The sequence below is a fragment of the Melampsora larici-populina genome, assembly GCF_000204055.1.
Source record: "Melampsora larici-populina 98AG31 unplaced genomic scaffold MELLAscaffold_203, whole genome shotgun sequence".
NCBI lineage: Eukaryota > Fungi > Basidiomycota > Pucciniomycetes > Pucciniales > Melampsoraceae > Melampsora > Melampsora laricis-populina.
In genome coordinates, this window is record NW_006768962.1 from 1 (window position 1) to 14,421 (window position 14,421).

At 44.0% G+C, this 14,421-nt stretch overlaps 3 protein-coding genes across 3 annotated transcripts; 2 read left to right on the forward strand and 1 right to left on the reverse strand.

Annotated features, from left to right (window-relative positions):
* Positions 1-4,313: 4,313 nt before the first annotated feature.
* Positions 4,314-5,136, forward strand: MELLADRAFT_87253 (uncharacterized protein; the record flags this gene model as incomplete). Its single annotated transcript, XM_007419457.1, has 4 exons — positions 4,314-4,656; positions 4,743-4,817; positions 4,876-5,017; positions 5,073-5,136. 4 exons carry the CDS (start codon positions 4,314-4,316, stop codon positions 5,134-5,136), a joined length of 624 nt encoding a protein of 207 aa, XP_007419519.1.
* A 1,290-nt stretch (positions 5,137-6,426) lies between these two features.
* On the forward strand, positions 6,427-7,292 carry MELLADRAFT_114508 (uncharacterized protein; the record flags this gene model as incomplete). Its single annotated transcript, XM_007419458.1, has 2 exons — positions 6,427-6,711; positions 7,170-7,292. The coding sequence occupies 2 exons, from the start codon at positions 6,427-6,429 to the stop codon at positions 7,290-7,292; spliced, it is 408 nt and encodes a 135-aa protein (XP_007419520.1).
* An 85-nt stretch (positions 7,293-7,377) lies between these two features.
* On the reverse strand, positions 7,378-9,527 carry MELLADRAFT_87254 (uncharacterized protein; the record flags this gene model as incomplete). Its single annotated transcript, XM_007419459.1, has 4 exons — positions 7,378-7,498; positions 7,564-7,701; positions 7,744-8,875; positions 9,026-9,527. 4 exons carry the CDS (start codon positions 9,525-9,527, stop codon positions 7,378-7,380), a joined length of 1,893 nt encoding a protein of 630 aa, XP_007419521.1.
* Between the last annotated feature and the right edge of the window lie 4,894 nt (positions 9,528-14,421).

Genomic DNA, 14,421 nt, shown 5'->3' on the forward strand with positions numbered 1-14,421 from the left:
GAATATGATGATGGTTAATGGAACTTAATGCTTCTTGGAGAATGGTTGGTTCGAATTATGGGGAAGTCTAAAAGATGTTGGAGTTAGGAGACAAACGGGAAAAAGAAACACCAAAAAAAAAGAAAATGAAAGCTTTTGATGAGGTTTTAAGAAGGGTTTGGGTTGAAAGAAATGGTTTGGGATCAGAGAGGTTTGAGATTTTCTTTGGGAGTGATGATTTGAGTTTGGTTAGTGTACATAGTATTAAACTAGTTGGTTTTCTTATATATATATAGATAGATTTTTGTGGTTATATATTTTATTTTGATCATTTTTTTATTTTTATTTTTTTTGAATAAAAAGTTTTATGTTGGTATAATTGTGACTACATACTGTTTTCATTTCATTTGGTTTGGTTTGATTTGTTTAACTGACTGACTCTTTTTTTTTCAAAAGACTTGTATATTATCTAGTAATCAGTAACTTCATTCTTTTAAGAAATAATTATCTATTTAATTTAAGAAATCAGTGCGTGTTTTTTTGCTTTGTTTGAGATTGTGAGGAGGTCGTGTTTGTTTTTTTATGCATTCAGATTCAATATAAGAGTCAAGGTTGATGGTTTGGGTGGTAGTGGCATAAAGGGTTTGCAATCCACTCTTAACTCACAATATCTTTTGTGGGAGTCTTCCTTATATTTAAGGATTAGGTATTGTTTGTACTAATCTCAGTATTAGCATATTTTATCTATCATATCTGTAGATCAATCATTTTATTTCTTATTGCACGTCTCTGCTTGTTCAAAGTTACTGTTGTAAATTTTGGCGTTTTACAAGTTGTGGTTTGTCCTAGACAAACGTAAAGAATTCAGGAGAGAACTCTTTATGTTTCTTGGGGGGGCCCTCTACCCTTGTAGGGGGCTGAGGGAGGTAGGACAACCCTGAGAGTAGATGGGAGGGTGCTTCCCCTTGACTCAGGACACAGTCCTGAGCCTGCGACTTCCCATCTACTGTGGTCTGTGTCAAGTTAAACCCCCCAAGTGAGTACTCTAATACTCGCTGTCGAAGTATCTCTGACGTATGCTCCATTGAGTCTTTGGTTAATCTTTGCAGGTAGGACGTTAATTATTGTATTGTATGTTTTCCAACAGTTTAAGTGTATTCAGTAATTCGGCGTCACTGTACTCTCGAATGTACAGTTTGTAAGCCTTCGATTTCCACCTCCCGGCTTTGACGATCTCTTCCAGAGGGTGGTCAAGATTCCATCGAAGGGATGCTCCACCAACGCGAAACGAGTGGCCTGTGAGTTGAGTATGGTTGTACTTCTTCCACACGTCTGTAAAGATTTTCTGACATCTAGTTTTTGTCAAGGTAATCCGCTTCTCGCCTACATAGTGGGTAAGAGAATAGAGGCTCGTCGTCTGTTGTCTTCATGCGTTCTATCAACCGCTTAACAGCACCGACCGGGTCTAGTAGCGAACTTTGGTGCTGGCAATGGATCTCTTGTATCTCGCCAACTGCAGCTGTTTTGGCTGCGCGGATCTTGATCTTCAAGTATTTTTGGTTTGGTTCCCAAATCAAATCCTTAACTTTCACTTGATCCATATTACATGATGGCTTAACAAGTTCCCCGAGTCGTGCCATCCCCCAAAAGGCGACCAAAGCGACGGTGTAAGCTACCTGGCTTTCGAGGTCGTCCTTCGCTAGGTTTTCGAGCAAACCGAAGAGATGAGTTATTAACACCAGGTTCTTTTTCTGTTTCGGCTCTTCTATAAGTTCTAGCTTTTTGGCGGCTTTCAAGATTGCTTCGATCGTGGGGGTAATCTCGTGGGGGTAATTGTATCCATGGAATAGATGCCAGGCTTTCACTCCGGACAGGTACGTTCGTATCGTGTTTGACTTAATTGGCGGGGAGAGGGGGTCAATAGTTGCTAATTCTAGTTTTGGTCCAGCCCAGACGACGAAGCGAGACAGCACGTTTGGATCGACTGGTAAGAGGTATCTCCTTGGTATGTTGTTTTCGTTTGCGAAAGCTACTAACTTGGTCACCCCAGCGTTATAATGCTTGAGTGTGGCCGTCGACCAACTACCACCCTTTATCATATACGACTGTACGGGGTTGCTCGTCGAGCGATCAATACCATCGGCTCCTTTAAGGAATTCCATGGTTAACGAAATAGGAGATTTCTTTGGGATTAAACGATAAACTTTGTCTTTAATTTTCCGGAACTTAACAAACGAGGTTAGAGTGCAAGGGGTCAGGGGGGAAAGGTTCATCTGCGGTGCGGGAACTCGATGAAGAAACTTTTTCTAGATATTGGTGTTTCAGGTTTTGGGGGTGCGTAATTACAAAACTTGTTTCACCACAAACATCAAGTCTCTAGGTACGTCAACCAGCACACGATCATTAATGCTTCTACTATCTTTCCCTCTAGACAACAGGTCTGCCAGGTTGTCACCTGTGGCGACTCTTTCCGCCACGATATCACAGTGTAAGTCCATAAGTAATCTTTGGATGGCCTTCCATTCTTTGTTTACGGCACGGTCCCCTGACCTCCTCTTCTCCACAGCGGATTCCAAGGTAGTATTATCGGTGAGTACTTTGAAGGTTTTCCCCCCAACTTCACGCAAACTACTAATCATAATCATACCTAATCTTATCGCTACGGTTTCCGCCCAGGCGATATTGTGTTTCCCTCGAGGTGTTTCAATTTCATTCCATCCTTTAACTAAGGTAAATTCAGCCCACTTTTCACCAATAAGGACACCTATTCCGGTCATTGAAGCATCTCCAACCCACTCCATGTCTATTGGGTCTTCATCTGGAATAATTCTCCGCGATTTGAAGGACTTCATTACGGACTGCCATTCTAAAAGGTCTTCTCGAACGTCTATTGGAATCTTTCTTCTTGCTGAAGGAACCTTCCACTCCGCTTCCCAACGGTGGAGACTAGGCATGTAGCATTTTAGGTGGGGGACTATGTAGGTTGTGTGCACCAACCTTCCAATAAATTTTTCCGCTCTCTTCAGGTTAAAGGATTCGTTCTGTAATAGAAATTCATCGATTTCATTCTTGCGTTGCTCGAACTTTTCTTCAGACAGCCGTACCGTTCTTTCGACGACATTCCACACAAAACCGATGTAACGTTGTTTGTCGGCGAATTCATGAACTTTTTCGTCGTTAGACGCAACACCTAATCTTGTACTTAAACTGACAATGTCTTTGATAGACGTCAAATTACTTGCTTCTTTGATCAGTAGATTATTGTCCACCCAGCGGAAGGCAGCGTCTAGATTAAACACCTTCACCATAATCTGCCTCCATAGATCAGCAGGTCGTCCAAAGACCCCACATCCTGCAACACCTCCGAACTGGATCCGTGTGTTGACCCACATCTGATTGAGTAAGTCCATAATCATCAGAAATCTCCATTGTCCTATAAGTATTGCGATTTGACAATACACTTTTGCCCAATCATAGATTGCGGCTTGAAGTTTTGACTTGTTATTCTTAAAGAACCGGATCAAGACTTTGAAATCGTCCCAGCTGGTGGCGAAATCTTTCTTATCAACAAAGCTGTTGACTGAAGGCGTGTCTTTGACGTCATGAGGGAAGGATAGGTCATTGATGACTCTGAATGAGCCATCTCCGTTGATCACACTGCCCATTGGGCTTGACCAAAAGAATCCGATTTTCGAGAAGACTTCTTCGTGAGTGAATGGTCCAAAGATACAGCCTTCCCTCTTCTCCTTTTGCAGAGTATTTCTAATCTTCTCTGCTGCTAACCTCGCCAAATCATGGTTTTTTGGCGTGTACCAGCGTCTTTTCTCTAAGGTATGGTCCGGGATGCCCTGGTGGAAACCATTTTGCATACCTTCTAAAACTTTGTCGACATTGCCACCTATTCCGCACTCTTTAACCAGTTTCCTCCACATCGGTACAGTCAACTCTTGATGTAAGCAAGCCCTATGTACGCATATCGCTTTTTAAGCAAGGGTTGGCGCGCGATTTTTTTTGGTATACGTGAGGGCCCCGCTAAAATCAGAATGCTTGATGCATAATGATTAAAGCATAGAATGGCGGGAAGTATGCTCTTATTGCAAGAATATTTTGGCATATGTATGCATATTTCCCACACTAAAAGGGGAATATGCTCTTATAGAGATTAATTTATACTACATACTGGTTAGCTTCCGGTGGATGTTTCTCAGGAAGTCAAGTGTCAAAAAAGTCTATTCTTCCCTAAAGTCACAGGGTCCAAAACCTCTGCATGTACGCTTTGATAGCAATGAGCATTCCCTCCCTCTCCCTTGAAATACAAACTCACCTAAACCACGATGTCCTCACCAAAAGTTACTGCTCTTATGAAAGAAGTTTTGTTATTGTCTCAAAACTGCCCTTCAATCAGGAAAGCCACCACTGATGACAGGCTGTACAACATGTTCAGCAATCCTCCTGTTGATCCCAGCATAGACGAGGACACCATTACAATTACTATCAACACCAACCTAGACAATGTCTATGGGGTCGATTGTGGATCAACCTACTTACTCAGCGGAATACATGGGATTCAGCGTGTCTTGGATTATATAGACACCGCACGAAAGCATCCCAACTGGACATCAAATGTTGATTCTCTTGTTCTTCTCAAGCTTGAAGGTATGAAGGACAAGTTGAAAGGTATGACTGGCTGTTGTATCTTCATGGGACTCGTGACGGGTTGTTTATCCTGATTTTGAATATAAATATCTCTCTTCATCACTTAGCGGCTGGGGCTGCACTTCCTGCTGCTAATCGAGCTTTGGGACCTGGGAACACGGGACATAAGCCATCAAAAAAGGGTAAGCCTTAAATCCACTGGTCATGATACAATTTTACTAATGCTTCCTTGATCCAAAGTTGCCAATAAAAACGCTTCCAATGTGGCCACAGTGTTAGATTATCACGCCGCGGGAAAGAAACATCCATTTTTGGATGACGATAAGGATGCTGGTCCAACGGTCAAAAAGAACAAAATTGCCGAGAAAGACACAACCAACTCGTCAAAAGCTGTGATTGCCCGCCGTTCCGTCAAAGATATCGGTGAAAAAATCGAGATCCTCGCCTGGCATTTCAAGAATGCCAAGACTCAAGCTCAGACTGCCGCTCACTTTAACATAACTCAATCATCATTAAGCCGTTGGATCAAGGATTCAAAATCCTTAGCTGAAGTCGTTGAAGCAAATGGTGCATCGGTCAAAAGACAGCGCCCAGCAAAATTCCCTGAACTTGAACAAGCACTCTTCCATTGGATTATCGAAGCAAATGCACACGACATGATTGTCACCGGTGATATCATACAAGCAAAGGCCAAGGAGTTTGGCAAGCTAATGAATGTGGAGATGAACTATTCGGACGGATGGCTTTCCAAATTCAAGGAGAGACACAACATCCGAAGCCGAGTAAGACATGGCGAAGCCGCATCGGTTGATATTGAGAGTGTAGCTAAGGCTCGTGAAGCTCTGCATGAACTCACAAGCCAGTACGAGCTTCATGACATCTACAATGCTGATGAAACTGGCCTTGTATATAAGTAAGCCATCCTATCATCTCTCTATGCCGTTACCCACATTGATCATTAAGACTCTTTGTTGATCTATCAACAGGATGCCACCAAACAAAACCTTGGCAACATTAGAAGCAGCCGGTGTGAAAGGCGACAAGATCCGGATCACATACCATCTTGGTTGTAACGCCTCTGGAACCAACAAGCTTCCACCCCTGGTCATTGGGTTTTCAGCCAAACCACGTCCTTTTGGCCGCCACACCGCTGCTTACTTCGGCTTTGATTACAAGTATAACTCAAAGGCCTGGATGACCGCAGTAATTTTTACTGAATGGCTTACAGCTCTCAATTCCCGAATGAGAGGTGATAACCGCAAGATACTCTTGCTACTAGACAACTTCTCTGGCCATACAAGTGCAGTCAAGTCCATCGTTCTCTCAAATATCTCAGTACACTTCTTTCCTCCAAATATGACCAGCGTCCTTCAACCATGTGATGCTGGTATCATTTGGGCATTCAAAGCGCACTATCGTCACGACTTTATTGCCCGAGCCATCCGTCGATATGAAGATCATCCTGATTGGTCATCAAAGCAAATCTACGATATTAATATCCTTGAAGCCATGCAGATGGCCGACCGTGCCTGGAAACGAGTGACACCTGATACCATCAAGAACTGCTGGATTCATACCGGGATCCTTTCCATTACGCGTGACTGAAATCAACCTAGTCAACTATTAGCACCTGATATAGATTTAGAATCAGCAGTACAAGCTGTTGAAAAACAACTAGAAGGCCTTGAAAGGTGCTCAGGCCTAGAAGAAAGCCAATCAGCGTTTCGTATCAGTATTCAACAACTACTTAATCCCGAGATTGAGTCTTGTACTCCTGAATCTGAGACCCCCATGCCAACTTTGGAGGAGATAATACACTCAACTACGGATGCAGAGTCCGTCAAGGATCCTGAGGAGATTGAGATTGAACAAATCGCTTGGTCCATGAAACGAGTAAGAGCAGCCGCCGAGGAAATCTCTTATGCACTTGCCTCTCGACCAAATAAGAACTTAGACAAAAACGAGCTAGATTGGAGCCCTCATGTCCAGGCAATGGATAAACTATTGGTTGACCTTCAACATCATCAGTTATTGTCCTCAAGACAAACAAGCCTTGGTACATATTTTCAATCGAGTGTAAGTCCTACATACTCAACATGAACATCTCTATCTTTTGTACCAGCTAACTTATAATCTGGCTACAATCGCACCTTCGACCGGTCACAGGCATCTTAACTACACAATTCACTCCTCGATTTTCTTGATACTGTACATACCACTTTTTGTTATCCTTGACTACAACCTGCTACAAATCTCCCTCTATGCAATGAAAGATTCACGCATGCCACTATTCTCACCTTTGGCGCATAACTTGCGTCAAAACCCGTATTTATGCTTACATCACGATTTATGCTTACTTCGCGATTATTCATCGCTCGGTTTAAGCACAGCAGATTTGTTGACGGTCGATATGCTTACATTGAGAGTTGACTGTATGTTTAATTCACACACCACAAAATCTTTTGGCCATCAACTGTCATAGTCACAGCCTGAATTCACATAAGGAATCAATTTTGGTACTTTTGTGCCAATAGAGTTGGGCACTTCTCGTGAGTGGTCTTCGTCAACTCAACGTCTATTCGAAGACCTCTCGTCATCACTGGCAAACACAAACGTCACGTAAGGCAAAAAACGAGGTAAGTCAGGCAGCTCTTTGATGGGAACTTTGTCATTTAGACATAGGTTTCTAAAGCAATCGCAGAAAAGAACATTGGGGGCAACAAGGTCTGTTTGCGGACAACATCAAGGCGCCAGGACGTTGGGTTCAACACCGAAGGTACAAATCAAGAAGGTACGACTGAGGGTAAATACACGAAGAGGAAAGCGTCGCAAATACACGGGTACGTCTTTTCGTGCTATCCAGCTGAGTATAAAGTGGAAATAGGTTTTGAAACTCTGAAAGAGCATGATGGGTTACTAATGGCTCACTTTGCCTTTCCATTTCCTCCATTTCTAGGATTATTAAATTTGCGTTCATCGCCTCTGCGGTCATCACGCCTGTCGTTTTTGCGCCACGCGCCACTACCTTCACCTCGGCGAGAATCGAGTCTATCCGCGTTACAGCGGCTAGGAGGGCTGTGGTCGCGACTATTGCTCGAATAGTCTTACCAGTGGCCGCTACGACCTCGGCCTCGACCATTACGGTTGTGTCCGCTTCCACCACGGTCCTCCCAGGTATTGTAGCCATTACTACCTGGTCCATCGTAGGCAGGTTGGCCGTTAGCATAGGCCCAAGATTGTGCGTTGGGTTTACTGCCGGTATTCTCATTTCTAGAATGGTTGACGAGGCTGTTGGTGTTATAGGTATAAGTAGACGAGTGATTCTTGTAACTCTCTCCGGAAATGGGGTTGACGTGTTGTTTACATTGTCCGTTGGCGTAGGGGTTTACGTCGGAGAACTCTCGTCGAAAGTCTTGTAATCTCTCAGTGTCCAGGAGCGCATCTCGCTCCTTGGTCTCATCTCGTATCACAGGGTTGGCGAGAGTCCCGTCTGCATTCCTGAAGGTTAAGACAGATACACGGATCGCTAGGTCGTATTGGAAAGCCATAGGCCAGGATAGACGTTGTTGTTGAATAGCGAAGACGTTCTCCTTGTGAATCATAAACTTATTGGCGAGGTCGCCATGATTGTAGTGGCGTAAGTAAGCCACATATAGGTCGAATGACATGACCCATTCGCCAAAGCTCATCCTCCATTCATCCGGGACAGTTAGACCATTATAATTATCTTCAAGCTTTTCTTTCACAGTTTTAGAGCGGGCGGCGGATTGCTTCAAGAGGTCTTGTTGGAGCCATAGAGGGTTAAAGATCGATAAGGGTACGTATCCTTCAAGGGATTTCATTTTATCGTCAAAGTACTTTGAGAGCTTAGTTAGGCCAACTGTCTCGATCCCTTTCTCCCCAACGACGGGTTTCTTCTTCTCCTTAGAGGTAGCTGCTTTGTCAAGTTCGTCGTCTGAGTCCTTAGTAAGGTCAAATTGCTTAGGTGGCTTGGGTCTAGGACCGGCATTGGTCCGCGTCGCCGGGGCTGCCGGTTGTACTGCTGGGACAGTCCCGATAGGAGTGGTAGGGTTCCTCGCGTTTTGAGCGTTAATCGCGGAAGTGAGTCCTTGTAAGGCAGGGATCTCGGCGTTTGGGTTGTTGACCACCGTTAAACCTCTCGCCACTAACCAGGAGTGAAAGCCACTCGGCGGGCTGTCACCGACGGCGGTCGCCGTAGCTCGTTGCGTAGGTGAGCGTGCTGTGAATAAAGTTAATTGGAGCATGACTTATTAACATGAATGTCTAATTCTCTCAGACTGAGGCATCACTATTTGTGGCACCACATTTCTTTTGGCATCACAATTTGCGGCATCACCAAAGTGGGACATGAGATGATTCCGAAGCTTACACAAAGGTTCGGTAATCATGGCGTCACGGGAGACGAGTCCATTCGGGACCGGCGTTCTATTTGGGGAGTGAATGATGGTCGTTCCAGTTCCTCCCTGCTCGACAGCGTTTTGTGTTGTATTCGCATTTGCTGGAGGTAAGTTCCCTGAATTAGTTGGTGCTGCACTTGCGGCTGATGTATCCGTTGAACCGGAGGATGTTTGGCCAGGGACCGTTAAGGTAACCACTGGTTGAGTCGCCGTATTGCCGTCTTTCCTCGTTGAGTCAGCGACGTTGCGGCGTCCACGTCCTCGTCCTCTACCGCGCTGGATCACAGCGTTAGGGATAGGAACTATCACCTCCGAATCCGGAGGAGGAACTGAGCCTCCGCGCAACCTATTGCTCGTACGTCTCATCATCACGTTAAACGATTTGGTATTGGTCGGTTGGTTGCTTGGGGTTGGAGTTATGGTGTTACCAGTTGATGGGTTACCTTCTGTAGGTGTATTACCTGCAGGTGACATATTTACTGGATAGAGGAAATTTGGATTTCTATAGATCGATTTCCTTGATTTGAATGAGATGTAACATTTTACTTTTGTTAAGCGAAAAAATAAGTATCTATCACAAAAGTGTGATGATGAGAGAGCAATGAGAGGAGTGAAGAGGTGACTCAATACGGGTGTGTGATAATTCTGAGTAGAGAATTTCGACGGGTACGAGGAGATAGGAAAATTTTCTTTGCAGAGATTTCTCTGCAACATTTTCCAATGCGCCTCGAGGGAAACCTACTCCGGTACCAGGATAGCTTTCCCGTTGCCCTACTACCCGATATCACCCCGTATCGTGGAAATGGATGTAACCGTTGTGCATTTGGGCCACATCAGCCACTTAAGGCATGTTTGAGTGGTACATAGATTAAGAGTATGTAGCTCAAGTAGAATGAAGAGATTGTGGTAGGTTTTGAGACGTTAAGACTGATTGATTTTGGTTAGGCATGGAGGGATCACAGAGTAGGCAAAAGTTTTGGCAGGAACAACAGCTCAAAAACATCAAGCCCAAGCCGCGGGAATCAATCTCCTGGTGCACGGAAGTACAGCTACTAAAAAAATTATCGGCAAATTTCCCAGGTTGTGTTGCGGCGGGATTTAACTCAAGACCGGACAAAACCCACGGTATGACCGCGAGATACCTACAAACTTCTGTCAAACTGCCTCTCTGTCAACCCATGACTGACATGTTCTAGAAAGAACATGTCATTCATGGGTTGACATCTTGAACTTGCCCCAAGCCCCAACGACTGTGTACTCCTTTCAATCTCATTCAAAGAGAGCTATAGGCTATCACCCTTCATTTCTCTCAAGGCACCATAATCATCACGGTGTTGCTTCATTATCCTCAGATCCGTACGAACATCAAAGCTTCATTCAGATTCATTCAGTGCTCTTTACCTATCACCGTCCACTTTTCACCCGAGCCACCTTTGACGCACCTTAATCATCACTGTTGCGCTTCAATTTCTTCAGAACCATATTAAAGATTCATTCAGTATCGGAGGTTCAGCCGGTAATATCATTCAGTGCTCCTCTTTCATTCAAACAGACCTCCACTTCTCACCCAAGTCACCCTTGACGCACCTTAATCATCACTATTTGCTTCAATTTCTTCAGAACCCTACATAATAGATTCCTTCAGCAATCTATCGGAAGTTCAGCCGGTAGTACTCACCAGTCAAGACCTCAAGCTCATTTGCAAACAATTGTTTCGATTCTGTCCGGACATTCATATCAAAGAAAATTCCAGCATTTCCATCGCACCTTATGCTGTGACAATCTCACCGTTGGTAGAAGACTTCAAGAAACCAGTTCTTACCTAGGCCTTCTTCGATGTCAAATCAAAGTCTTCAAAATATTGTACCAAACTTCTTTTATAACTTCAATCAGTTCATCTCCAGTACCCTCAAGCTAGCTAAAACGTTTTGATTCAATTTCAAAATATCAATTCTAACTTCAATCAGTTCATCAAGCTAGCAAAGCGTTTTCGATTCTCATTGTTCTGGAAATTTGATTATTAAATCTTCATACAATAGAAACTTCAATCACTTCATCTCAAGCTTTCTCAAGATAGCTAAATTGTGTTGTTTCACAATTATTCAACTCGATTTAGATTACTCTTGGCACCGGAATCAATCTCTTCAAGCCTTCACCACTTCGATTTTAGCGGCCAAAAGCTTGTTTAGCCTGTGGCTACGGATGCCTATAAAAGGCTTGCTACCAGCTCACCTTCAACCTATTCCTCAAGCTACTTGCTGCTTTCAGCAATCGATTTATTCTATCCAAAGTCTTATCTTTTACTCAGTCCACCTTTCCCAAAGCACATAGACTTCACAATCTTAGCCATAGTCAGTATCTCCTCTGGCATCTCTTGCTACACACTTGTTGATATATCGTGCTGTTTTCTCTCTCAGACTGTTGTTGATCTTGCTATAATCGATAGTAAGTTTTTCCTTAGCCTTTATTCCCTAATTTGGTATAGGTTTATTTATCACCATTACATCCACCTCTTTGATTTATTTCCTTAGAAATGTCTCAAGTTTCTCAACATTCAATGACCTCCCAAGGCTCGGTTGCTGGTGGCCAAGATCAATGTAAGTGATCAAATCTTGCTGATTTGGTTATTTAGATTCCGACTGATGTATATATGTAGTGGTTAAGCCAATGCTAGGCAGCTAAGCTGGTGATGACACGCCAGCCCGTCTGGCTTCTCAGCCCGTATACGTGAAGGGAAGCAACAACCGCGCCGCTTTCGACAAGAAGCACGAGGTTGCAATTGCGGTGTTATTTAAGATACACACATCAACCGAAGTCGACGTGGTACCACTAGCTGCTCCGTCCAAGGTCTCTACCCGCAAGTCTTCCAGCGCCGTCAACAAGTTGCAGATTCTTGAATCTAAGTTTTCGATGATGGTGATTTCATCGAGCTCAAAGCGTGTCTTTATGGTCTGACTTTGAATGAGTTTAAGCAACTGTGCGCTGGCATTTGTAACGCTTATGCACCAGGCATGAGTAAAATCATACTGGCCAGTGATTTGGCTCCCTTGGCCACTTGGAAAGGGACCGTTGGTCGTTCAAAGGTAAATATACGTGGCTATGAGACTTGGCAAGAGTATGTGGATTTGCTTGAGGCCTCTAAGAAAAAGAAGGGGACGATTTTAATTGAAACGGAAAATGAGACAGCTAAGGCTAAGAAGTTAGCTCAAGTAAGTTTTTTGCTCATGTTGTATTCTTCTCTCGTGTCCATCATTAATCACTGATTTTAATTCATTACACTTATTTTCAGGTGAGTGCGGCCAAGAGGCTTATTGCTTCAGCTACTGGTCCAGGTCTTGCGAGCGAGGACCTTGCCAAAACTCATGCCCGCTTGGTGGTAAGCCGTCATTTACTCTTTCCCTTCTTTTTCACTTGATTCAAGCTTAGTTTGAAATGTGTGCGTCATCACAGGCCTCCAAAAAGCTGGTCGCTTTGCATGAGGACTGTGCTGTGATTTATCACAAGCATGGCAAGGAAGGGAGTGCTGGAGGTGACGGTGCCATTCTCGTGGCGCCGTGGGATCCGCACTTCCATTATCGATTCACTCTCAGGGCCGCATTCATCTGGGCAAAGGCCAAAGTAAGTGAAAATGTTTCTCTTGATACCTATCTGCAATCTGCAAGATTAATGACATTTCCTTGATCGTTCTGTAGGCTGCAGGGATGGCTACCATTAATATGCCTCCCAACACAGCCGAATACAAGAATGAGATGATTAAATCTTGGGTCTTTCATGAAGACATGAATGTTAACAACCGAGTCTTTCAACGCGGACTCAACCGTTCCGCTCGCAGGTCTGCCGCGCGCTCAAACCGATCATGTCGTGGTCTTTCCAGTCGCAATTCTAACATCCCACCACAAGCTTCCACCTTGACCCTTTCTCAAAAAGAAGTCATCAATCTATGTTCTTCCTCTCCTGACGAGAAGAAACCTTTCTTTGGACCCCTTCCCACTGTTAAACAAGAGTCTCCGCCCGTTCAAACCACTCCTACTCGAACTGGTGGAGTGGCCACCAACCTGGCTTCATCATCTCCACTGCCTAGCTTCAACTTGAGCAACTACAAAAACTTGCCCCCCTTGACACCGCCCATCTTGAGTCCAAAGAAACCCAGCAGGCCTCAATATGGTAGGCCCATTTTTGTTTTCAAGTCTTTCTTTGGTAATGTATGTTCCGTACTAATGCTGAATGCTTCTTTTCATTCTTAGCCACAGGTCGATCAACTGCAGACTCTATCTGGTTTGATGAACCTATCGACAATGATGTCGATACATCCAACACCTCTGATGGCCTTGACGTTATAGGCTCACATGAGGCTGCCCTCGAAAACTTCATCTATCTTGTTGGTGTTCCTCCTGAGGACATCGACACTCGAATGAAACTCGCCAAAGCAGGGGTTGAAGCATGGATGGATCTCATCCCCTCGGTCCATATGACCGAGGCTGCTTTGATTGAGCATGGCATTGACGCGAATGTAGCCGCTCGGCTGCTTGCTGCAGCCCAAGCTCGCGATGATCGAATCAATGGTAAGTTCCACTTTCTCTCTCTATGTTATCTCTTATCTTTCTTAGTATGATCATACTAACATATATCTACATCTCACAGCTCAATTGATCAGCCCCAAACGCAATAAATCTGATGAGCTCTAATTCTCAAATTGCAAGTCTATATTTCTTCGTTTGATCAGGTTCTCTTCCTTATGTTTTTCTAATTCTGATTTTGATTCTAGTCGCTTGTTTAACTTCCTATATTGTTTCTTCCAATTTTACTTCTAGTCACTCCTTTAAGTTCCTATATGCTATCTTCTTTTCCCATAAGAGATATCATGTCTTTTATCTGTTATGTTGCTCGCTAGGTTTGTTCATCCTTTAAGTTCCCATATCCTATCACATTCCATTCCTCTTGGAAGTACGGGCAAGTAAGGTGGGTTAATGATTTGTTCTACTGGGGGAACGTAGATAATCATCCTCATGTAATATCTCCCGATAATGAAATACAGAGCCCTTCAGATATGTCCTTCCACCTAGAATACCTAGCCTCTACTGAGACTCAATACCCTATACGTGGTGTGGGGATGATCCCATAAGTAGTAGCACTCGGGTTTGGGGAGGTTGAGCCCAAACTGAGAGCTACCACCTGTGGGACAAGAACAGACCTGAGAAGGTTCGACTTCTCAACCCGGGAGGTGGGTGGGTTTTTATGAAATTTTCTATGAGGGAAGGAATCCTATAGAAACTTGAACTTGCTGAGGGAGTGCAGGATGTGTCGAGAGAGGAATTGGATTGGAGTGGGAGAAATTTTTCTCCTCCTTCCAATTCTTCCAAATTCCCAG